At 52.7% G+C, this 25,827-nt stretch overlaps 1 protein-coding gene across 1 annotated transcript in view; it reads left to right on the top strand.

The window, feature by feature from the left end:
• Window positions 1-21,995, top strand: part of LOC118701453 (zinc finger protein OZF-like) — a 41,721-nt gene extending 19,726 nt beyond the window's left edge. Inside the window, exons 3-4 of the mRNA XM_054518493.1 lie at window positions 730-739; window positions 21,180-21,995. Of these exons, the coding sequence (XP_054374468.1) occupies window positions 730-739; window positions 21,180-21,995 (826 nt within the window). The remainder of the gene's footprint in view (window positions 1-729; window positions 740-21,179) is intronic.
• The last annotated feature ends 3,832 nt before the right edge of the window (window positions 21,996-25,827 follow it).

Genomic DNA, 25,827 nt, shown 5'->3' with positions numbered 1-25,827 from the left:
GTCTCAGTGTCCTGCCAGCTCAGCCAGGCCCACTGGAACATTGGAGTTTTCAAGTTTTCAATATTCTGGGTAAGAAAGAGAGGCAGTAACAAAACTTCTACACAGGAATTCGGAAGGGCAGACTTTGGCCTGTTCTGGATGCAGATTTGGGAGTACCAAATCAGGTACTGATTTATTTCAAGGGAAACAGCCCTTAAAAACAAATGGGGTCCAGGAAGGATGAACACATTTCAAGAAAGTAATCTTAAGGGGGAAGGAGCTGCCTGTCCCAGTGTGGCAAAAGATGAGCTAGAGAGAAAAATGACTGTCCTGGCTGCCAATGGAGCTTTTGTGGGAAAAGGGGAAAATGGACTGAAAACTCAGGAAGTGTTTAAGGATGTCATTAGGTTATGCAGAAAGAAAAGTTGATACTTGAAAACTCAATCAGAACTTAACCTATCAGGTTCTGTAAAAAAATAAAAATGTTAAAAAAATGTTTTTTAAAAAAAAATTTATAGCAAAAGGAGGGAGAAGGAGAACCTCTACTCTTCATTGTATGCAGTGGAGAATATAGTAACTAAAAATAAGGAAAAGGCTGAGCTACTTAACACCTTGTTTCTCTCAATTTTCAATATTAGGACAGGCTGTCCTCAGGACAAGTGTTCTCCTGAGCTGGTAGATGGGCACAGGGAGCAGAACAGCCCCCTGGAATCCAGGAGGAAGCAGCTGGGGTCCTGCTGAGCCACTCAGATGCTCACAGGTGTGTGGGAGCAGATGGGATCCATCCCAGGGGGATGAGGGAGCTGTGGATGAGCTCCCCAAGCTGCTCTCCATCATTTACCATCAGTGCTGGCTCAGCAGGGAGGGCCCAGAGCACTGGAGGTGCCAGTGTGAGCCCATCCCCAGGAAGGGCTGGAAGGAGGAGCTGGGGAGCTCCAGGCCTGTCAGCCTGACCTGGGTGCCCGGCAAGGTTATGGAACAGATCACCTTGAGTGCCATCACAGGGCACCCACAGGATGGCCCAGGGATCAGAGCCAGCCAGCGTGGATTTCAGTATCTGCATTGATGATCTGGATGAGGGGATTGAGTCCAGCATCAACAAATTTGCAGATGACACCAAGCTGGGTGTGAGTGTGGATCTGCTGGAGGGTAGGAGGGCTCTGCACAGGGCCCTGGACAGGCTGGATCCAGGGCCCAAATCCAACAAGGTGAGGTTTAACAAGTCTCAGTGCCGCGTCCTGCACTTTGGCCACAACAACCCCTGCAGCACTACAGGCTGGGGACAGAGTGGCTGGAGAGCAACCAGGCAGAAAGGGACCTGCAGGGACTGATGGACAGCAGGCTGGACATGAGGCAGCAGTGTGCCCAGGTGGCCAAGAAGGCCAATGGCTCCTGGCCTGGATCAGGAATGGTGTGGCCAGCAGGAGCAGGGCAGTGATTCTTCTCCTGAGCTCAGCACTGGTTGGGCAGCACCTCGAGTGCTGTGTCCAGTTCTGGGCCCCCCAATTTAGGAAGGACATGGAGGGGCTGGAGCGTGTCCAGAGAAGGGCAACAAGGCTGGGGAGGGGTCTGGAACACAAGTCCTGTGAGGAGCGGCTGAGGGAGCTGGGGTTGTTTATCCTGGAGAAGAGGAGGCTCAGGGCAGACAAGGTGATGTCAGGGCACAGGTTGGACTTGATGATCTCCAAGGTCTTTTCCAGCCTTGTTGATTCTGGGATTCTCTGAAACCACCCTTGGAGCAGGTGCAGGATGAGCCCTGGGCCTCCTCTTCAGCAGCTCCAGCAGCCCAGGTCCCTCAGCTTCTCCTGCCAGCCCCAAAGCCCATCCTGTCAATCCTGCAGAGCCTCTGCAGCTCCTCCTCACTGCCCAGAACAGGGAGCCCCAGAGGCAGACACAGCAGCCCAGATGTGCCCCCCTGGCCTGGGGTGCCTCTGGCAAGGGAGCAGCAGCAGGCACTGCAGGAGCCTGCAGACAATTCCTGCAGCACTTGTTGGATGATCCTGATGCCCAAGGGACGTTCCCATGGGGCCGAGTCAGGAAGTGCAATGGGGAGTGGGGCCAGAGAGGAAAGGGCCAACAGGGATGGGCTGTTTGCAGGCGAGGGAATAAGGATGGGCAAGAGGAAGAAAATTCTACCATGAAGAGTAAAGAAAGCAAAGGTGAAGCCAAGGAAATGTCAGGGCAGTTTGGGGGTGGCTGCCAGGCAGCCCTGGCTCTGAGCAACAGCGTCTGCAGAGGCACAGGAAACTCCCAGCTGATGGGAACAAACTTTCTGGCTGAGTGCAGAGGCCAGGACAAAGCTGAGTGGTTTCCCAGGTGTCCCCCAGGCCTTGCTGGCCCCAGGGGCTGATGGCATTTGTGCTCCCTCAGGTTCATGTCCCCACAGCAACAGCATGGGGGTGCTGCCCCTGCTGTGTGCAATGCAAACAGGGGCTGCTGAGGCAGTGCTGCCGTGTCTGTGCCTGCAAGGATGGGGCAGCTGTGTGAGCTGGGGGAGAGGCCAGGGCTGCAGAGGGGGGATGTTGTTGGCAGCTGCATGAGGACGCTCTGGGACGCTGCCCTGGGCTGTGCAGCGCACTGGGGATGGATCAGCGCCTGCTCTGCTGCTCCTTCCCATCTGCCCCAGGGCCCTTGCAGAGCCCCAGACATGCTGTTTGCCCCCAGCCTGCCCACGGCCAGCCTGGGGCTGCTCACGGGGGTTTCTGTGCTGAGCATTGGCCTGGCCGTGTTCTTGAGAGAGCCTGGGCAAGGAGCCTGGAGCCCCCAGGGCCTGGCCTGAGACGTCAGCGCTGCCCCAGCAGTGCCCATGGCCTGTCCCTGCTGCAGCCCCGGCACTGCCACCCCCAGGGCTGTGCCCGGCCCCGAGAGCACTCAGGCCCTGCAGCAACACCAGGGCTACCAGGGCAGCGGGGCAGGGCCACGGCAGCAGCACTGGCAACACCAAGTGCTGCTGCTGCTGCTGCTGGGCACAGCTGCTGGGCCAGCACTGATCTGTCCCAGCTCTGCACACAGACATTGCTGCTGCAGCTCCAGAGAAGGCAACAAAAGGGCATCTCTGCTGAAAACTCTTCTGGGAGATCCGTTAGTTCATTTAAAGCCACAAAGAGCACAACCCCTCATTGACACAGTCTGTGGCCACAGGGTAGGTGGAGGGAAACAAAATGAGAAATGGTACAATAAATGATATTTATTTGTGGAAAAGATTAAAAACCTAAAATAAAAAGAGAAAGAACTTCCAAAATTAAACCAACATGTACTATCTAAGATGACTTTTATTACAAGTGATTTGCAGAAATTGGTCAGCAGCTTAATGTTTCCAAAACCATCCAGTCATCAGTCTCCACACTGCAGCCTTGAGCTCCTGGTTCCTCAGGCTGTAGATGAGGGGGTTCAGGGCTGGAGGCACCACTGAGTAAAGAACTGACAGGGACAGATCCAGGGATGGGGAGGACATGGAGGGGGGCTTCAGGTTGGAAAATATACCAGTGCTGAGGAACAGAGAGACCACAGCCAGGTGAGGGAGGCAGGTGGAAAAGGCTTTGTGCCGTCCCAGCTCAGAGGGGATCCTCAGCACAACCCTGAAGATCTGCACATAGGAGAAAACAATGAACACAAAACAGCCAAATGCTAAACACACACTAACAGCAATGAGCCTAACTTCCCTGAGGTTGGAGTGTGAGCAGGAGAGCTTAAGGATCTGTGGGATTTCACAGAAGAACTGGCCCAGGGCATTGCCATGGCACAGGGGCAGGGAAAATGTATTGGCTGTGAGCATGAGAGCATTGAGAAAGGCACTGGCCCAGGCAGCTGCTGCCATGTGGGCACAAGCTCTGCTGCCCAGGAGGGTCCCGTAGTGCAGGGGTTTGCAGATGGACACGTAGCGGTCGTAGCACATAGTAGTGAGGAGAAAATACTCTGCTCCTATGAAGAAGATCAGAAAAAAAACCTGAGTAGCACATCCAGTGTAGGAGATGTTCCTGGTGTCCCAGAGGGAATTGTGCATGGCTTTGGGGACAGTGGTGCAGATGGAGCCCAGGTCGCTGAGGGCCAGGTTGAGCAGGAAGAAGAACATGGGCGCGTGCAGGTGGTGGCCGCAGGCTACGGCGCTGATGATGAGGCCGTTGCCCAGGAGGGCAGCCAGGGAGATGCCCAGCAAGAGGCAGAAGTGCAGGAGCTGCAGCTGCCGCGTGTCTGCCAATGCCAGCAGCAGGAAGTGCCTGATGCAGCTGCTGTTCGACATTTGCTGTGCCGTGGCGTGGGGATCTGTAAGAAAAGTAATCATGGAATAGTTGGGTTTGGAGAGGACTTGAAATGTCCCAGCACAGGCTGGGCGCATTTTCCCCCCACTGCCTGCCCAGGGCTCTGCTGCCTGGAGCTGTCCCTGCCAGCAGCTGCTTCCCTGTGCCCAGGGCTGGGCCCTGCCAGTGCTGCCAGAGCCCAGCCCAGCCCTGGGGGCTCAGCTCTGCCCTGCAGAGCCCTCCCAGCTCAGGCACTGCCCAGGGGCAGCTCTGGCTCTGCAGGCTCTGAGGGCAACGTCAGAGTGATAGTGGAGCCCTGGAAAATGTTAAAAATAGTCTTTGAAAATATTAGCCTTTGTGTTTTCTCAGATCACTGTCCCTGTGTTAGCAGTATGATAAAAGATATAATTGTTAGATGTGATGATTGTTTAGTAATTAAATATAATTATTAAATAACCAAAGGAAGAATTGTGAGAAACTATGTTGGAAGTTTAAAGGGAGCTATGTTTAGCTGAAATCTGTGTATACAATAGATGAATATAAGTTTCATAATTAACATGAAAGTTAAGTAATGATAGAGTATAAAACACGTTCACCTCGAATGTATGGTCGGAATCAGATTTGGGTGGAAACTACCCTGATTACCAGAGCTCTTGAATAAAAAGGACCACATATAATCGCTTCTGTGATTATGTGTTTGTGAACGCTAACAAGAGCAACCCTGAGGAGGCTGGAAAAGCAGCACTGATGCTGCCTCTAAGGGGCTCTGTGGTGATTTCTGTAACTGCCTGGTTTAGAAACATCTGAGAGGATTGTTTTTTTTTTTTAAACCTGAACTGAGAGATAAATATCTATGTGCAATTTCCTATCAAGACAACCCAGAAAAATAGATTTAAAAACCATGATTTCCCCTTTCATCCAGTCCCTGCATCGCTGTGGTCCCTGTATAACTTACTTGGAAATGTTCTGCAGGTAAATGCCATGCTGGGAGCAGCCCTGAACAAAGCAGCATCCTCCCCACACAAGGAGAACACTCCCAAGCCTCACCAGCTGTCTCCTGCCACCCAGATCTTGTCCCGCAGCGCTGGGAGCAGCTGCCAGGGCTGGCTGAGAGCTGTCCCTGGCAGGCAGCAGAGTCCCTGACCCAGCACAGCGCCCTGGGCTGCAGGACCCTGCTCTGCAGGACAGCCCTGGGCACCCCTGGCTGCTCTGCACAAGAGACAATCAGAGAATGTACTCACAGGCTCTGCAGGCATTGGCATGTTCCAGCTGCAGGAGATGGCTCCAGGAGCTGCAGCTGCACTGTCCTGCAGCCAGAGGTTCCTGTGCCAAGGGATGGCAGTGATTGTGCCCCAGGCACTTCTCAGCCCCTTCCCAGCCCTGACTGATTGAAGCTCTCTGTGCCTCTGTGCGGTGCCCGGGCTGGCTGCAGGCAGTGCCCCAGCCCTGCTGGGCTGGCACAAGAGCTGCTCATCAAGAGAAATGTGCTTTTGAAGCTCTTCTTGGTGACCAGGAGCTGCCTCTGTGCCAGGAGCCCAGCCCAGCTCAGCAGCACAGACACAGCACAAGGACTTTAATCAGCCTCTGGGGCTTTGTGCTCAGGCCCTGGACATCAGTCCCTGAGAGGGAGCTGAAGAAACCTCTCCAGAACACCAAGTCAGAATCCAACTCCAAACTTTCTTGCACTTTTAATGGGTCCCTCTGAGGGACACGACTGAGCAAGTGTCCCCAGGCCCCAGGCAGAGCAGAGAACTGCAGGCAGTGATGACAGGTGGGGACAAAGAGAAGCCAAGTCTTGGTGCCCTGGGGCACAGCAGGGTCTGTGCCAGCAAGGGCTGGGAGGAGACACCTTGTCCTGAGGCCCTGGGGCCTCCTGGCACAGCCCCAGCCAGGCTGGGCACTGTCAGCCCCTTGTGCTGCCCTCAGCATCCCCCCCTAGCCCACATCCCAGTGGCCTCAAGGATCTGCTGGAAGGAGTCCCTGGGGAGCCTTGCTCAGCAATGGCCCTGGGGGCTCCTTCATGCTCCCTGCAGGGACTGCAGGGTTTTCAAAGGACTTGGGGTTTGGCTTTTGCCTTGGAGTCTCTGAGAGGTTTGTGCAATCATGGCCTCCAATTATCTGCTGTAATTAGTCCCTGGAGAGGCTTTGTCAGTAACAACACTCAGTGGGCTCATTAATACTTCAAGGTACTTCAGTTATTTTAAGGTACTTGGTGTTTCCCTTTTGATCCAGACTCTGTGAGAGTTTTGTGCAATCATGGCCCCAATTATCTGCTTTAACGAGTCCCTGGAGAGCTTTCTACTGACACTCAGTGGGGCTCATTAATGCCTTGAGATACTCAAGGTTTTTAAGGTGCTTTATGGATTTAAGAATACTTTTAGGTACTTTTAAGGATTTTCCTTCCCACACTGAGTCTCTGAGAGGTTTCCGTGCCATCCTGGCCTCCAATTCTCTCCTCCATGGAGTCCATGAGGAGCCTGTGTTGGGTATCTTCCCCCTTTCTGTTTTACAACAAAGATGGAACTGAAAGAGTTTTCTAAGACTTTCTAAAAGTATTCAAACAAATATGAGACAATTAGCAATGCAACGACAACCACTAAGACAATTAATAGTCTCGTTTTAGTAGACATCATCCAAACCTTTAGTTCCTTGGATTGGAAGAGTTTATTGAACCAGTCTTTGTTTTCCACTTGAAGCTTCTTGAACCCTTCCTTCAGTGCCTGAATGCTCTTGTGGATTGACGCGCTGTGGCTGGAGAGGTTCATGCAGCACATGCCCTCAGAGTCTACACAGCCATGCCCATGTGCCCCGAGTAAAAACTCTATCGCTGTTCCGCAAGGTGGCGTGTCTGATGGTCTCTGTGTCTGAGAGCAGCCACTCAATGTGAGGGAGGCAGCATTGGTTTGCTTACTTATCAGGCACCCAGGATGGTCTGATTGTCCTAAAGCTTTAGCTGCAGCCACCCAAGGTAGTCCAAATTGGGGGTGCTACCATCCGATACCTGGATTAAAGCTTTCAAAGCCATCTCTTTGATATCATCCAATACTTCTCTGGGGATACCTGCTGCTTGATCCTCTGGCAGGCTGTGTTGTCCTTCCCTAGCTAGGTGGTTGATTGTCAATTCTGCCCTTGCCTCATTATTAGCATAGTCTGCTATGAATTGATTTAGTAAACACTTCCATCCCCCTTCCCACAGGGTGTATTCTGTAGGTGACAACAACATGGTCATAATATATTTTAAATCATAGGGGGTTAAGAGATGTGCTGTAAACCTCTCCCTCATTAGGCCATTAAAACAAGGTAAGTCCTTCCTATGGTCTTTAGCTGCCCTACACAGATCCTTGATTTCCCCATAAAGCAATGGCTGATACCTGGGATTCTGCCCCCTTCTTTCATAACATACCAGGGCAATGAGGAGTTTTGAGGTTGTTTGCCAGTCTCCTTCCTTAACTGGAGGCATTGCCCAGGGTGGAGAGGATGATTGACAGTGGGGGCGTGACCCGCAGTTGTGGGGGTGGAGTCTGGAGGTTCGTTCAGGGCGGAAGAGAAGGCTGTGGTAGCAGGAAGTGGAGAAGCCAAGATGGAGGGAGGATGGTCGGGCTCCTGTGCCACATTCGGGTTCCTTCCATCTTGAGTCTCCAGGGCATGATGCTCCAAGACAGTGTGGCCATTGCCATCTTGGACCATCGTGGAAGGTCTGAGAAAGGCAGGTTTGAGGGGAGGTCCCAAGTTAGGAGTGACCAATGGATTGAGTTTTCAGCACACTGCTTGCTGGTGAAGGGTCTCAAGGATGGTGTGGAAGATGGGGAGCATGCAGGGTGCCACGGGGTCCATTTTAATCAAAAGGTTGTACAATTTAACTCCCACTGAGTCCCAAACTTCAGTGGTATGGATTTCATCAGCAGAGGCATCTGGAAAATTTTTAGTGATCCACCTCATGATTGATTTTAATTCGTTCTTTGAAAATATTTTGTCTTGATCAGTGAGAATTAACTTAAAGCATCCATATGCACTCCTTTCTACTTTGGACATCTGGCTGCCCATTTTTCTCTTTCTCTGTCTTAGGGGGAACAGCCACCAGAACACATCAAATCGATAATGGGACTTGGGTTCATATTGCAAAAACACAGTGGCAAAATGGGCAATAAATGTCTTGCATTTCCCCAAACCCACCTGCAATCCTATGCAGGTGAAACCATTGTTGTCCCTGCTGATCCTGTGCAAGGTCCTTTGAAGCAACGATGAATCCGCTTGGCCTGGCACTATAGTAGAGGAAATGTATTGTACTTGAGTATCTGTATGGAGGCTTTGCTCCGGGAGGTCCCGGCTGTCCTTGATGGGCTGCAGCTTCGATGTCCTTCATTGGGCTGCAGCTGTGACCAGTGAGGATAACTGGGATAAAAGGGGGCAGGTTAGCCAGTCAAGGAGAGCCTTGGAGGAGCCTAATCTAAGAGAGAACAACATGCAGAAGAAGGACTCTGTGCTGTGAATATCTGCAGCCATAAGAACACACCAAGGAAGTATGGACTTTAGAAATCTGATAACAACAGTATGGGACTCCAGAAATAGAACACCAACAATGGGTAATCCCGACGTGATAGTTGGTAGAAGATGAGACAGCCAAGAACTGTGTCAGCCAAGAGCTGCAGATAGTTGTCAGAAGATAAGACAGCCAAGAGCTGCGAGAGAACATAGCCTTTGGGTCAAGGAGCTGTGAAAGAGTATGGCCTTTGAGCAAAGAGCTATGTGTGTTGTACGTGGCCTTTGAGTCATGAAGAAATGTATATATTGTACTTGAAGTATTGTATATAAAACCTGGTTCTGAAAGTAAAGGAAAGGGGGAAATATAGTAGAGGAAATGTATTGTACTTGAATATCTGTATAGAGGCTTTGCCCTGGGAGGTCCAGGTTGTCCTTGATGGGCTGCAGCTGCGATGTCCTTCGTTGGGCTGCAGCTGTGACCAATGAAGATAACTGGGATAAAAGAGGGCAGGTTAGCCAGTCCAGGAGAGCCTTGAAGGAGCTCTAATCTAAGAGAGAACAACATGCAGAAGAAGGAGTCCATGCTGTGAAGATCTGCAGCCATAAGAACACGCCAAGGAGGTATGGACTTTAGAAATCTGATAACAGCAGTATGGGACTCCAGAAATAGAACAACAACATGGCACAATCCAAAATCCTGGGGAGCGCTGGCCTATCCATCAGCTAACCCCAGCTGACGTGACTGACACAGGGAGCCCTGAGCGTCATGGTCCCTGTTTGGGCGCCAAAGGTCACAGTGAAGGTGGCTGCGACAAACCTCTCTGGTTCCCTGACTTCAGGGCAAGGGTTGCGGAAATGAAAAGGAGCAGGATCAATGAGGTTGTTTAAAAGGAACTTAATTAACAGGGTGAAAAACAATAAACATGGAGAAGCTGAGCAAGTATGAGGGGCAGGATCCAAAGACCCAAAACAAAGGGGAGCAACAACATAGACACTTGGGGGTAGAACACTCTAGAACAATAACCATATAGGAGAAAGAAGTAACCAATAGGGGAATAGAACCTAGACAAGTTAGCATAACAACACTAAAGGATTTTTGGAGAACTTTCAAGTTCACCTTAATTTAAACAAATGGCTCCCAGGGCTTGAAACTCATGCCCAATTCTTTTGGGGTAAAATCTGTCGGACTCTGAGTTGCAGCCAGGCTAACTCCCACACTGCTGCTTTGCACTGGCTCCTTGGGACCATGTGGCCCAACAGAGCCACAATGATGTCCTTGGTTCCACGGGGCTCCACAATGTCACAATGGTGCCTTGGATCCATGGTGCTCTGCAGTGTCACAATGGCCCCTTCATTTCACAAGGCTCCCAAAGGTCACATTGGTCTCCATAGGAAGGAAACCACGGAGCCCCCATGTTTCAGGAGCTGATGAACAGCAACCACGAGAGGCCAAGGCAAGCCTGACCTGTCTGTCCTGGCAGGTTTGCTTGGAGCAACCCTTGGATATTTGAAATTATGAATGTGGAGTCCTAATTTCAGACATTTGGGCCTGCAGAAGGATGATTATTTCCATACAAAGAAAAGCACAGAGCCCTTTCCAGTGTTTAGAAAACAGGTGAGTTCTGGCACTCAGGAGTTAAAGACCAGCCAGACCTGTCTGTCCTGGCAGCTTTTCACTCGCAGCAATCCTTGGATACACAGAAATTTGGAGGTGGAATCCTAATTTTGGCCATGGATGCCTGGAAAAGATGGACAGTTCTTTTCCATAAAAAGAAGAGCCCAGAGCCTCCAGTGTTTCAGGGGCAGATGGGAGTGGCCTTCCACATTCCAAGGTCAGCCAGACCTGTCAGGTGACCCCTGGGAGGCCAAGGCAGCCACACCTATTTCATGTTCCCTTGGTTCCACAGGGCCCTGCAGTGTCACAATGGCTCCTTGCTTCCATGAGGCCTTGCAGTGCCACAGTGGTTCTCTGGCTTCCATGAGGCCCTCAGGTGTCATAATAGCCCCTTGATGACACAAGTCCTTAAGGATCTTAATGGTCTCCATGGTTCCACAAGGCCCCACAGTGTCATAATGGCCTTTGGGTTCCATGAAGCCTGGCTGTGTCCAATGGCCCCTTGGTTCCATTGGGGCCCAGTAGTGCAACAATGATTCCCTTGGTTCCACAAGTTCCCATAGTGTCACAATGGCCCCTTCCTTCCATGAGGCCCCACAGTGTCACAATGGTCTCCATGATTCCATGGGGCCTTGCAATGCCACAATGCTCTCCATGGATCCACGGTGCCCTGCAGGATCACAATGGCCCTTTGGCTCCACGAGGCCCTGAAATGCAGCAATGGCCTCTTGGTTCCACAAAGCCCTGCTGCTTCACACTGGCCCCTTGGGACCATGCGGCCCAACAGAGCCACAGTGATGTCCTTGGTTCCACGAGGCCCCACAGTGTCACAGTGGCCCCTTGGATCCATGGTACCCTGCAGGGTCACAATGTTCTCCTTGGTTCCACAAGTTCCTACAGTGTAACAGGTTCCACAGGGGCCTGCAGTGTCACCATGGCCCATTGGTTCCACAATGCCCCGCAGTGTCACAATGGTCTCCATAGGAAGGAAACAAGTGAGCCCCAGTGGGGCAGGGGCAGATGAGAGGCACTCACCAGAGGCCAAGGCTGGCCAGACTTGACTGTACAGGCAGATTTTGTCTGGGAGTAACCCTTGGATATAGAGAATTTTAGATGCAGAATTCCAATTTTGGCCATGGGTGCCTAGACAAGAAAGACAGTTCTCTCCCATGGGAATAAAAGCCCCAGTGCTTCACGGTCAGATGGGAAGTGGCCCTTGACATGCCAAATTCAGTGGGACCTGTCAGACAGCCCCCAGGAGGCCAAACCAGGCAGACCTGTCCCATGTCGGGCCAGGGCCAGGTCAGGCTTTGGTTTGTGGTGGGACAGAGCCCCACCCCCAGCCCTGGCCTGGCAGAGCTGTCAATCACACAGCAGGGGCGGTACTAACCCAGCTCTGATTGGCCCAGCTGTCAATCAATCAATCACACAGCAGCAGCTGGTGCTACCCTGGCTCTGATTGGACAAGCAACTGGCAGTCCCACCCCAGGGGCAGGGCCATGAAGTCCCAGGGCGTTAAAAGCCGGAGCATGAGGCCAGCGCAGGGTCCGGATCCTGCCTTCTCCTGGTGTTTCTTTTGTTGTCATGCTGGAACCTGAGCAGTTGGTACCCATCTGTGTGTCTTTCTCTGGATCTTCTATCTTTCTGTTGTTCTCTATTTCATCTCCTTCTAATCCTACTTACCTGGAACATTTTTGGATAACTTAAAATCTTCAAAGTTTTTTAGGTTAAATGTGTGGGAATCCAGGGTACAAGGAATATTTCTCTGTCTGCTCTGAGGAATCCTGACCCCCAGAGAAACACTGCCTTGAACCTTCACCAATGGCGAGGACTTCCAAGACTTTGAGACAGATTAGAATTTACCAAAGTGTGAAATAGATTAGAGGCTAGTATAGCATGTCACTTGGGTGAGAAATTTAGGTTTTGAGATTTTTAGTATGGTGTAGATAGGAAGCAAGATGGAGGAATTGGGGTGTAGTCCCTGTCTTCTTCTTCTTCTAGTCCATTTTCTGCAGTGTTGGTGGCACAGGGTGATTGGTCAAGGAAAGCAGAGTGCAGAGGTTATGTGGACAGTCAAGGGGAGAGGTATGGGCAGATAAGTGGAAATAATGTAGGTTTTAAGAGTTAATTGGATGAGACAACCTTAAAAGACCTTGAAACCGTACATTTTGGGGCCATTTTGCGGTGCTTTTCCAGTGTGCTGAGCCTGGTGTGGACAGCAATTCAAAACTTTAGATAAGATAACCATAAACAAGAAGCTGAAGACCAAAAAAGTCCCATGCATCTCCTTTTACATGGCACAGAACTGCTACAGAGGGTTTACCCCATCAAGGGTGCCCCCAGAAAGGCCCAACATAAAACAAACATCAATAACTGGTGCCCCGACAATGTTTGAAATAAGTTGGCTTTTTTCCATAAAGTTGTTTACTGAAGGGTGTTGTCTTAATTGGCCAATCATGTGAAATGTGTTGATTAAATGACCAATGAGGTCCACCTGTAGAAAACCAAGATATAAAAGAAGAGCATTGAAAAAACAGGTGGCTTTTAGCCCTTAGCCTTCTGATCTGAGTTGGTGTCATCTCTGATTCAGTGCTGAGATTTGGGGATCTCTGGGGGCTATTGGGGCTCCTTTCTGCACCTCGAGACCCAACAGGAGTTTCTCTAATAAACACTGCCTGAAGCTCCCACTGTGCCCATGACAGCAATCCCTGTGAGTGTCTGGGCCATCCCGGCTCTTTGGCAGCCTGGGGACTCCTGGGATGTCACCGTGGAGCCCCCGTGAGTGCCTGTGACAGATCGGTGCCTTTGCAGCCCAAGGTGCCCTGGGGTGTCACCATGGAATGGCTGTGACTGCCTCAGACCACAGGGCTCTTTACCATCCCCAGAAAGGCCTGGGAGGTCTTCATGGAGCCCCTGACTCTGCCTGTGACATTTCAGCTCTGGAACAGCCTGGAGACTCTTGGAAAGATCCCATGGAACCCTTCTGAGGGCCTGTGACAAATCTGATCCTGAGCAGGCAACCATCACCAGCCCCCTGTTGCTATGGTCAGTATCCATGGCAACCATGACCATCCCCCTGTTGCTATGCTCAGTTACCATGGCAACCATCACCAGCCCTTGTTGCTATGGTCAGTTTCCATGGCAACCATCACCAGCCCCTTGTTGCTTTGCTCAGTGCCTTGGCAGCTCCATGGAGACCCCATGCCAGGGGTGGTTGCCATGGACACCAGCTCAGGCCTGCAGCCAGAGGCGGTTGCCATGGCAACCATTGGCAGCCCCATCCCCAGGCTGATGGGATCCCAGAAGCACAGAATTGGCTGAGCTGGGAGGGACCCATCAGGATCCTCCAGTCCAACTGCTGGCCCTGCACAGGACACCCCAACAATGCCAGCCTGGGCCTGGCAGCGCTGGCCAAACGCTGCTGCAGCTCAGAGAGCCCTGGAGCTGGGACCCTGCCCTGGGGAGCCTGGCCAGGGCCCCAGCAGCCGCTGGGCAAAAACCTTTTCCTGACATCCAACCTGAGCCTGCCCCGACTCAGCTGCAGCCACTCCCTCCACTCCTGTCCCTGGGCACCAGAGGGAAGAGGTTCCCACAGCCCCAGCCAGGGACCCGCTCCCAAGGCTGCTGCCATGGCCACCAGGGCTGGCACCAGCTGGGATGCTCGGTTTCCACGGGCCGGGCTTCAGGAATGGGATTCCCCAATTTCCTGCTCCTGCTAAAACCGCGCTGCCCTCGCTGCCCTCCCGCCTCCCATGGAAAGCACAAAAGGCAAAGATCCCGGACTGGGTTAAGAACAATTTAATGGGAACAGCAACGAGATAAGGAACAAACAGGAACCGAAACAATATTGATAACAGAAGGGATAAATAAAACTGTTTACAGGGAAAACTACAACACAACTCACAGGGTCTGCCTGGCTACAATATTTCTTGCCTGGAAAGGACACCCTTCTCCTCAGGGAGAGAGAGAAAGAGTCCCTTTCCTGTCCCAGGCAATGACCTGAGGTGGGAGTGAATGTAATGACATGGCCATGGCCAGACCCTCATGTTCTTCCATCCCACATCAGGTCATTGGCAAGGGCAGGACAAGGTACAGGTGTCTTCCCAGCATGGATCACAGGGAACATGGATCACCAGGGCTCTTTCCAATGTTGGTTCTCCCATGGGGGTTGAAATTGGAGTGGTGCATGAAGCTGTTCCTGCAATCGAGGCATTTGCAGGGCTTCATTTACTGGTGGCTCCGTTGGTGTCTGGTCAAGTGCGAGCTGCTGGTGAAGCTCTTTTCACACTGGGGACACTCGTAGGGTCTCTCCCCAGTGTGGATGCGCTGGTGCCTGATGAGGTGGGAGTTGAGCTTGAAGCCCTTTCCGCAGTCAGGGCAGAGGAAGGGCCTCTCATCCGCGTGAATCCGCTCATGCAGGCGGAGATTTGAGCTGGTGTGAAACCTCTTCCCACACGTGGGGCACTCGTAGGGTCTCTCCCCAGTGTGGATGCGCTGGTGCCTGATGAGGTAGGAGTTGCACTGGAAGCCCTTTCCGCAATCAGGGCAGTAAAAGGGCCTCTCATCCGCATGAATCCGCTCATGCAGGTGGAGATTTGAGCTGGTCTGAAACCTCTTCCCACACGTGGGGCACTCGTAGGGTCTCTCCCCAGTGTGGATGCGCTGGTGCCTGATGAGGTTGGAGTTGCACTGGAAGCCCTTTCCGCAATCAGGGCAGTAAAAGGGCCTCTCATCCGCATGAATCCGCTCATGCAGGTGGAGATTTGAGCTGGTCTGAAACCTCTTCCCACACGTGGGGCACTCGTAGGGTCTCTCCCCAGTGTGGATGCGCTGGTGCCTGATGAGGTAGGAGTTGCGCTGGAAGCCCTTTCCGCAATCAGGGCAGTGGAAGGGCCTTTCCTCTGTGTGAATCTGCCGGTGCCTGGCGAGATCAGGGCTGGTGTGAAACCTCTTCTGACACTGGGGACACTTGTAGGGCCTCTCCCCAGTGTGGATGCACTGGTGGGTCAAAAGGGTGGAGCTGCAGCTGAAGCCCTTCCCACACTCCCCACATTCGTAGGGCCATTCCCCAGTGTGGATCATCTGGTGGCTGATCAGGGTGCTGCTCTGCCTGAGGCTCTGCCCACACTCCAAGGACTTGTGGGGCTTTTTCCCATCATGAAGCTGCTCAGGGACCACCAGCTCTGAGCTCTGGCTGAAGCTCTGTCCACCTTCCTGGCTCAGGGTGGGTCTTTCCTCCTCAGAGCACCCTGGGCTGGGTTTGGAGCCCCTTCTCCTGTGGGATCTCTGGAACTTGTCCTCCCTGTTGGAATTCTGCACCGTGGAGCCACTCAAAATGGGCTCTTCCACGAGATTCTGCCACAGGGATTTGCCCTCCCTGGTCTCCATCCTCATCTTCTTCCCTGGGGGAGGAAGGACAAGGAGAGGATGGGATTTGCCTCCGTGCCAGAGAGAAGGGGAAGGAGATCCCCCCAGTGCATCCCCGGCAGGACGGGGTTGGCAGCAGGGTTGTCCTACAGCCGGGGGCTGTGCTGGGCTGGGAGATGGAGCAGGAGAGAGGGGGAAAGGGGCACTGACTTCCTCCTCACCTGCCTGGGGCTCCTGGGGCACCTTCTTCTTCCTCACAGCCTCCTCCTCCATCTGGCCAAGTTTACGGGATGGAAAATCCTGTTTTGAGAAGAAAACAAGGGATAAGTACATTGAATTTTGTACTTGTTTGAAGGCAAACCTGGGGAGGGTCTTAACCAGGATTACAATTTAATAAGAAAATGAAGATCAAGGCAATGATGCAGAAACACTGCCTTAAACTGACCGAGTCAGGATATAACCTGACACCCTGTTGCTCTTCAGGGTGGTGGCTGCAGTCCCATTAAATGGTGGCTGCAGTCCTGTTGCAGTGATGAACGTGATTCTGTCCAAGCAGTGATCCTGTAGAAGGGTCTGGTCTTCCTCTGGAGGTCCAGTGGTGGTTCTGGAGCTCTTGTCCTCTGGGAATCCAGTAGGCAAGCTGCTCCTGGTGTTGCAAGGCTCACCTTATATGCAGGTAGGAATGCTTGGATCCTCCCCCTGGGCGGAGCATCCCACAATGGGAGGATGGAATTTTATCAGTCCTGCAGTGACACTCAATGGCCCATTCACAGAAGATATCTCCCCTGGAGGGCGTTATCAGGGCTGAGTCATGGAAGAGATAAAGAACACTGCCCCACCTGTTTATAGCAGTTGATGAAGATGGGGACTGAAAACATGCATTGGGTTCCATCTTACACTGCAGCCTGAAACAGTGGGGGAATCCCTGCTCAGGGGGTGAACACCACCCCCCTTACCCAAACTGGCTCAGGTGTAAAACCCCCACCCCGGGAAGGCCACACACACAGGGGACAATGTCACACTTGCCCTGCCCCAGGGGAGGTCTCTGTCCCTGTCACTCCTTTGCTCTCCCCCCCTTTTCTCTTTCTTTCCAACTCTACCTCACATTTACTGTTTAATAAAATCCACCTTGGATTTGGTCTTGTTAGCACCTTAATTGAGGTGGAGGCATTACTCCGGAAATTTTCTTAACCAAATTGCAACATTATTTTGGCACAGTGAGTTCAGGGCACTGTTGTCTGACTCCAAGTGCCTTTGACAACAGCCTGGTTCCCTCTGAAGAGGTTGTGGTTCTCTCTGGAGGAACTCTTGGAAACTTGGAAACAGTCCCTCCTTCCTCCTGTGGAACTTATGGGAGAAATTATGAGGAAAATGGCTGTTGTGGGTAGCCAGGAAAAAGAAAATATTTTGTTGTCCTTCCTTGAAAAGTTTCTTAAAATCACAGGGGGAGAGGGAGCAAATGGTATCAGAGTGACTGATAAAGTTCATTTACTCCAAGGTGAGGAACACAAGGCTGCTAAAAGTCCCACAAGAAGCCCAGCTCAAGTAGCTAAATTCCCAAATAACTCCAACCACGGGTCTCCGGGAGGATTTTTTTGGAGCGTGTTCGGAGCCGGCAGATCCCGGACTCGAGCCCCGGATATCTCCGGGCTCCCTAAGAGGAGCTTTTTCGGGGGCAGAGGAGCCGCGATCGCCCCTCGGGAGGGTCCCGGGGGATCCACGTGGGGATGGCCCGGTACTGACGGGGCGGGACATTGGTTTTGGGGATCCCCGTGAGAGCCGGGGCTGTGGAACGGGGGACCCCCGGGGCGGGGAGAGGGGAAGGGGCGATACCGGAGCTGGGGCACCCCCGGCAGCCCGGAGATGAGGCGGGGACGGGACCCCCTGACCCTGACAGGGGCGCGTCCTGGGGGTGACTTCATGATGCTCGTGCCCCATCGGTCCGTTTAGCCCAGAAATGAGTTCTGCACCTTTAAGGCTGGTTCTGAGAGCCAAGGGGAGGAGGAAGAAGCTGCAGTTTGTTTTCAGACACTGCACTCACTCCTCCACATTCCGGCTCCTGGATGGACAGAGGGCAGGACAGAGCTCTCCTTTGCTTTTAGTTAGTTTTGAGCTCGCTGAGGAAGAGAAGCTCCCTGGACTGTGGTTTTTCTTTTTCTTTGGAGCTGTTTAAACCTGCTCTGCACTCAACACCCAGAACACCACTGGCAGCTCCCACCTGTGGCCACCTGGCCGGGCCTGGGCAGTGGCATTTCCAGCACTGGAGGGACTGATAAGAGACAGATAAGAGACTGATAAGAGACTAATAAGAGACTGATAAGAGATTGATAAGAGACTGAGTGATCCGAGCTTCAGCCCTCGGAGGGACTTGTGGAGTTTGTCATCTCTTTTGGAGCAGCAGGAAGTTTTATTGCTTAATATTGTTCAATTTTTGTGCTGGTGAATGCTTTGCCTGGTAAATAAAGTTTTTTTCCACTTTTCTCCAAGGAAATATTTTCCCGAACTGGCTGAGGGTGGGGCTTCTGAATCTGCATTCTAGAGGAAACTCCTTTTGGAGGTTTTCAACCAAAGTTGCCCTAAACCAGGACAGGGTGGTGGAAAGAAGGGGGAAGCCCAAGTGGCTGGATTGAAGGGAGGCTTCAGAGGGGGACCCTGGGACTCCAAAACCTCCCAGAATCCCTAAGCAGGACCCTGGGGAGGGTGGATCCCCAGGACCCATGGGATCCCCAACAGCCCTGAGATGGGGGACCACCAGAAGCCCAGAGGGATGAGACTGGAAATGGGAAACTCCTGGTGGATTTTTTGATTCACTCTTGATTTTTGGACATCAGGTGACTTCTAGAGATGGACTTGGGCAAGAGGAATCCCCAACCCAAGGCATTCACACCTTGTTTTTCCCCAATCCAGGATTTTCCCCAAACCTTCCAACAGTGACATCCTCCCTGTCCCGCTCTGGGTGAGCTCAGTCCCAAACCTGACCCTGATCCTGGTCTCAATCTCACTCCACATTTAGAAACACTCACTGTTCTGTATTTAATCTCATCCCAGTCCCAGACTCGTCTAGCCCCAGACCCAATACCAACCCCAGCCCTAAAGCCAATCCCATGTCTAGCCTTAACCCCAATCCCTGCTCTAATCCAAATCTCAGCCCCAACTCCAAGCCCAGCCCCAATTCCAGCCCCTTCCTAAATCCTCAGCCCCAACCCAAATTCCAGGCTCAGCCCTTCTGGGGCTTTGGGGGTGTCTCTGTCCCTGTGACCCTGATGATGTTTGGGTGCGGTCCCAGCAGGGCTGAGAGGGACAGAGACCCCCCCGGCCTCCACAGGGGTGAGAAGGTGGCAGAGCCTCCCCAGCCCCGAGCAGCCTCAGCGGTGAGAGGGACACAGAGCCCCTGGTGCCCAGCCCTGCACAGGCATTGCCTGAGGCCAGAGGGATGGAGACCCCCCGAGCATCCCCCAGGGCCAGGGGACAGAGAGCCCCGAGCATCCCCTGGGCTGAGAGGGACAGAGACTGCCCCGAGCACCCCCTGGCACAGGGGAGAGAGGGAGGGAGACCCCCCAGGCATTCCCTGGGGTGAGAATGATGGAGACCCCTGGGGAATGGCCTGGGGTGACAGGGACAGGGACACCCCCTGGGGAATGGCTTGGGGTGAGAGGGACAGGGACACTCCTGGGGAATGGCCTGGGGTGACAGGGACAGGGACACCCCTGGGGAATGGCCTGGGGTGACAGGGACAGGGACAACCCTCCCATGGCCCTCCCAAGCATCCCCCAGTGTGAGAGGCTCAGTGACCCCTTGAGCATTCCCTGGGCACTGGAAAAAGTAAAGTTGTTTCTTGACAAAAATCAAACTTAACCCGATATGAAATGCCTTGAATTTGCTCTTCCCACAAGTCACTTGTGGTGAAAACCAAAACAAATCCCAAACATGAATAAACTGACAGTACAAGCAATTTTGTGGCAATTCCAAAATCCATTGGTCCTGCACAGCTCCAGCTCAGCTGCTGGTACATTCTGATAAAAGAAAAGTTGAAATTCGGCCCAATACATTGCAATTCCTCTTTTATGAAAAGATTATGAAAAGGAAGGGAAAGCTCTGTGTAGATGTCACATAGGTGACAGGGACAAAGAAAAAAAATTATTCTTAGATTTGGCAAAGCCCCCCGGCCTGTGAAAGAGAAAAGGGAGGGACAGCCACAGAGTGAGAGGGACAGAGACCTCCCCTGGGGCAGGGCAAGTGTGACATTGTCCCCTGTGTGTGTGGCCTTCCCGGGGTGGGGGTTTTACACCTGAGCCAGTTTGGGTAAGGGGGGTGGTGTTCACCCCCTGAGCAGGGATTCCCCCACTGTTTCAGGCTGCAGTGTAAGATGGAACCCAATGCATGTTTTCAATGCCCATCTTCATCAACTGCTATAAACAGGTGGGGCGGTGTTCTTTATCTCTTCCATAACTCAGCCCTGATAACGCCCTCCAGGGGAGATATCTTCTGTGAATGGGCCATTGAGTGTCACTGCAGGACTGATAAAATTCCATCATCCCATTGTGGGATGCTCCGCCCAGGGGGAGGATCCAAGCATTCCTACCTGCATATAAGGTGAACCTTGCAACACCAGGAGCAGCTTGCCTACTGGATTCCCAGAGGACAAGAGCTCCAGAACCACCACTGGACCTCCAGAGGAAGACCAGACCCTTCTACAGGATCACTGCTTGGACAGAATCACGTTCATCACTCCCACAGGACTGAAGCCACCATTTAATGGGACTGCAGCCACCAGCCTGACCAGCAGCAGGGTGTCAGGTTATATCCTGACTCGGTCAGTTTAAGGCAGTGTTTCTGTATCATTGCCTTGATCTCCATTTTCTTATTAAATTGTAATTATCGCCTAGACCCTCCCCAGGTTTGCCTTCAAACCAGTAAAAAATTCAATGCGCTCATCCCTTGCTTTCCTCCCAAAACAGGATTTCACATCCCTAAACCTTTGCCAGATGGAGGAGGAGGCTGCGAGGAAGAGGAAGGAGCCCCGGGACACCCAGGCAGGTGAGGAGGAAGTCAGTGCCCCTTTCCCCCTCTCTCCTGCTCCATCTCCCAGCCCAGCACAGCCCCTGGCTGCAGGACAACCCTGCTGCCAACCCCGTCCTGCCGGGGATGCACTGGGGGGATCTCCTTCCCCTTCCCTCTGGCACGGAGGCAAATCCCATCCTCTCCTTGTCCTTCCTCCCCCCGGGAAGGAGCTGAGGATGGAGACCAGAGAGGTGAAATCCCCACAGCAGAAACTCATGGATGAGGCCATTTTGAGTGGCTCCAGGGCACAGGAATCCAATGGGGAGGAAAATCCCCAGAGATTCTACAGGAAGAGGGCCTCCAAACCCAGCCCAGGGTGCTCTGAGGAGGAAAGACCCACCCTGAGCCAGGAAGGTGGGCAGAGCTTCAGCCAGAGCTCAGAGCTGGTGGTCCCTAAGCAGCTTCAGAATGGGGAGAAGCCCCACAAGTGCTTGGAGTGTGGGAAGAGCTTCAGGCAGCGCAGCACCCTGATCAGCCACCAGATGATCCACACTGGGGAATGGCCCTACGAGTGTGGGGAGTGTGGGAAGGGCTTCAGCTGCAGCTCTGCCCTCATCACCCACCAGCGCATCCACGCTGGGGAGAGGCCCTACGAGTGTCCCCAGTGTCAGAAGAGGTTTTACACCAACTCCGATCTCCTCCTGCATGAGCGGATTCACACGGATGAGAGGCCCTTCCGCTGCCCTGACTGTGGGATGGGCTTCAAGCGCAACTCCCACCTCATCAGGCACCAGCGGATCCACACCGGGGAGAAGCCCTACAAGTGTGGGGAATGTGGGATGAGCTTCAGCCAGAACTCTAACCTGATCTCCCACCAGAAGACCCACACCAGGGAACGACCCTATGAATGTGGGGAATGTGGGAAGAGCTTTAGGCAGAAGTCTCTCTTGATCTGCCACCAGAGGATCCACACTGGGGAAAGGCCATACAACTGTGGGGAATGTGGGATGACCTTTAGTAGGAAGCCCCAAATGATCATCCACCAAATGATCCACACAGGGGAGAGGCCCTACCAGTGCCCCGAGTGTCAGAAGAGGTTTCACACCAGCTCTCAGCTCCTCCAGCACCAGCGCATTCACACGGATGAGAGGCCCTTCCTCTGCCCTGACTGCGGGAAGGGCTTCAAGCACAACTCCACCCTCATCACCCACCGGCGCATCCACACTGGGGAGAGGCCCTACGAGTGTCCCCAGTGTGGGAAGAGCTTCACCAGCAGCTCTCACTTGAGCAGACACCAACGGAGGCACCAGTAAAGAAGCCCTGCAAATGCCCCAACTGCAGGAAGAGCTTCATGCACTGTTCCAGCTTCATCCCCCATTGGAGAACCCACATTGGTCAGGGCCCTGGTGATCCGTGTTCCCTGTGATCCATGCTGGGAAGACACCTGTACCTTTTGTTGCCCCTGCCAATGACATGATGTGGGATTGGAGAACATGAGGGTCTGGCCATGGCCCTGTCATTACATTCACTCCCACCTCAGTTCATTGCCAGGGGCAGGAAAGGGACTCTCTCTCTCCCTGAGAAAAAGGGTGTCCTTTCCAGACAGGAGGAAATACATTGCCAGGAAGAACTCGTTGTTGATGTTGTAGTTTTCTCTGTAAATAGTTTTACTTATCCCTTCTGTTATCAATATTGTTTCTGTTCCTGTTTGTTCCTTATCTCGTTGCTGTTCCCAATAAATTGTTCTTTCCCCAGCCCGGGATCTTTGCCTTTTGTGCTTTCCATGGCAGGTGAGAGGGCAGTGAGGGCAGCGCGGTTTTAGCGGGAGCAGGAAATTGGGGAATCCCATTCCTGAAGCCCGGCCCGTGGAAACCGAGCATCCCAGGGTGCCAGCCGTGGTGGCCATGGCAACCACCCCTGGCATGGGGTCTCCATGGAGCTGCCAAGGGACTGAGCATAGCAACAGGGGGCTGGTGATGGTTGCTATGGAAACTGCCCATAGCAACAGGGGCCTGGTGATGGTTGCCTACTAAGGATCAGATTTGTCACAGGCCCTCAGAGGGGTTCCATGGGGACATTCCAAGAATCTCCAGGCTGTTCGAGAGCTGCAATGCCACAGACAGAGACAGGGGCTCCATGGAGACCTCCGAGGGGTTTCTGGGCTGGTAAAGAGCCCTGTGGTCAGAGGCAGTCACAGCCATTCCATGGTGACATCCCAGGAGTCCCCAGGCTGCCAATGAGCCGGGATGTCCCAGACACTCACAGGGGTTCCTGTCATGGACACAGCGGGAGCTTCAGGCCGTGTTAGTGAAGCTCCTGTTGGGTCACGATCCCTATGCTCCCCATAGATCCCCAAATGTCACTGTTGAATCAGTGTTCCATGCTTTCTTTCCAATGGAAAACAACCATCCTTATCCTCCAGGTGTCCATGTCTGAAATTGGGATTCCACCTCCAAAATTCTGTATATCCAAAGGTTACTCCCAGGCACAATCTGCCAGTACCATCAAGCCTGGCTGGCCTTGACCTCTGGTGGCTGCCCCTGCAACACTGGGTCTGGGTTCTTCCCTTCCCCTGGAGATCACTGGGACACTGTGGGGACCTCATGCAACCAAGGGGATCCTTGTGGCACCACTGGAGCCCATGGAACCAAGGGGCCATGGTGTCACAGTGGGGCTTCATGGAACCCAGAGACCATTATGGCTCTGTGGGGCCTGATGGAACCATGGAGACCATTGGGACCCTTCAGGGCCTGGTGTCACCAAGGGGGCATTATGGCACCTCAGGGCCTCATGGAAGCGAGGGACCATTGGGACACTGTGGGGCCCCATGGAACTGAGGGAACATGGAACAGGCCTGGCTGGCTTGGCCTCCCAGGGGCCACCTGACAGGTCTGGCTGATGTTGGGATGTCAAGGGCTGCCTCTCATGAGCTCCTGGAACACTGGGGCTCCATGCTTTCCTTGCTATAGAAAAGAACCATCCCTCTTTTTAAATGTCCATTGCCAAAATTGGTATTCTCTCTAAAAATTTTCCTATATGCAAGGGTTTCTCTCAAAAAAAACAACTGCCACTTCTGGCTGGCCTTGTCCTCTGGTGGTCACTCTCTTCTGCCTGGCAAACACTGGGGCTCTGTTCCTTCCTTCCTATGGAAAAGAACTGTCTTTCATGTCCAGGGTCCATGGCCAAAATTAGAATTTGGCCTCCCAAATTCCATATATCCAAAGATTGCTCCCAGACAAAAGTAGCAAGGACAGACAGGTCAGGCTGGCCCTATCCTCTGGTGATTTTCTTAGACTCTGAGCTGAATGCTTTCAGTTGAAAAAACCTTGGAAAGGGCCCAGAGATCTCCCAAGAAGCGTTTTTGAGGACTTGGGCACATGAACACTACATATGGACAAAGGAACTCTGTGCTCTGTGCTGTTGTGAGGGTTTGGCATCATGGAAGTGATGTTCTAAGAGAAGCTGCTAGCAGTTTCCTCCGTGTCTGACTAAAAATCCAATCAGTAATTATCTTTGAGAATTGACAATCTGTTAAACCACTAAGGAAACTGTACACGCCTCTGTGAAGACACATGTTAAAGATGAGAATGCCCAGGAGGGTCTCTTTCCCTTCTGGCTGGCACAGAGGTAACAAGGCTGACCCGGCCCCGTCTCAGCCAGGCCGGGCCGGGCGGCTCCTGCCGTGGGGCCGGGCCCCATCCCAGGGACCCCGCCAGGCCCCATCGGCTGCCGGGCAAGGCAGGGGAGGCCGCGGGGCTGAGGCCGGGCCGGGCCATGGCTGCAGTTGGGAACATCTGGGCCCTGCTGAGCCCTGCCCCGCCACCTGCCCGGGCCCAGCCAGGATCCGCCGGGCCCCAGGAGCAGCCCCGGGCCGCGCCGGCTCGGCCAAGATTCTGCCACCCTTGGGGTTCAGCCGCAAGCCCCGGGCAGGGGCAGGAGAAGCCATCGGCCCCCGGCCGTGCTGCTGCTGTGCTCTAGCCTGGCTGCTGAGATCCTGGCCCTGCCCCAGCGCGGCCCATCCTGACACAGCCCCAGCACAGCCGCTGCAGAAACCTCCATCGTAAAACAGCTCCTACCGCAAGCACCGAGCCCGGCCGGGGTCACGGAACCATCTGCAGGCCCTGGGTGAGATATGAACTCTTTCAGTGCTTCCATCCTCCCTTGAGAGAGAGAAAAGGACAGAGTGCAGACACACAGAGGAGCAACATGAAGATACTGAGGTCAGTGAAGAGGAAGTTGAGTCCCAGATGGGAGGGATGAGGAGATGCCTTGATCTTGGGGCAGAAATCCTCTTGTAAAGCTATGGAGAAGGATGCAATTGATACATCAGACTCTCTTTTTCCCTACAAAGCATTGAAAAGTATGGGGAGATGACTTGTTCAGCAAAGGCCTCCATGCAAAATAAGCAAATGTTGAAGTAGCTGTGATCCCATGAGAAGTTTGAACGCAGAAAAAGAAAAGAGTGATGAAACTGTGCCCTCAGGGAGAGAAGAAGACCTCTCTTCTCAGAGATGAAGATGGTTTCAGAAATAGATAAGGAGAACATTTACTCTTAAACAGCTCATCTTTAAACTAATACCCCATAAGGTGACATGGCCCATAAACACAGCTGTAAAAGACCTGTGAAAAACTGGGAGGAACATCACAATTGCAGATTTTTCCGGGCAGCTGCTATTCATGGACATTGAGAGCCACAAGAGAACTGTTTTCTTATGGAGAAGTCTTCATTAGCAAGAAAGAAAGACTCCTCTCCCTAAGTGAGCTGAAGAAAGACTATTCTAGATGTGGTAAACTGACTGAAATTTCTAGATTTTGTCTCTTTACATTGTTAGTAAGAAAGAAAAGGTTGTAGGGAGAGGAGAAGTGCTTTGAAAGTTTTGTTCTTATTACTCTTTCTTTTAGTTTCAATTAATAAATTTTCTTTATACCCTTTTAAAGTTTTGAGACTGTTTTGCCTTTCTCCTAATCCTATCTCACAGCAGGAAATGAGTAATTATATTCTAGTGAGTGCATTGGTAATCAACGAACTCTGAACACACCACAATAACTGAGGCGTTCTGCAAGAAATTTCAAATTGGTGAACCAAAACCACTACAGAAACATTTCTGATGAACTGCACTCAAGCAGAGGGAAATCAAGGCAGAG

The sequence above is a fragment of the Molothrus ater genome, unplaced genomic scaffold, assembly GCF_012460135.2.
Source record: "Molothrus ater isolate BHLD 08-10-18 breed brown headed cowbird unplaced genomic scaffold, BPBGC_Mater_1.1 matUn_MA510, whole genome shotgun sequence".
In the NCBI taxonomy this organism is placed as follows: Eukaryota; Metazoa; Chordata; class Aves; order Passeriformes; family Icteridae; genus Molothrus; species Molothrus ater.
This window is presented reverse-complemented; position numbering and strand designations above follow the sequence as displayed.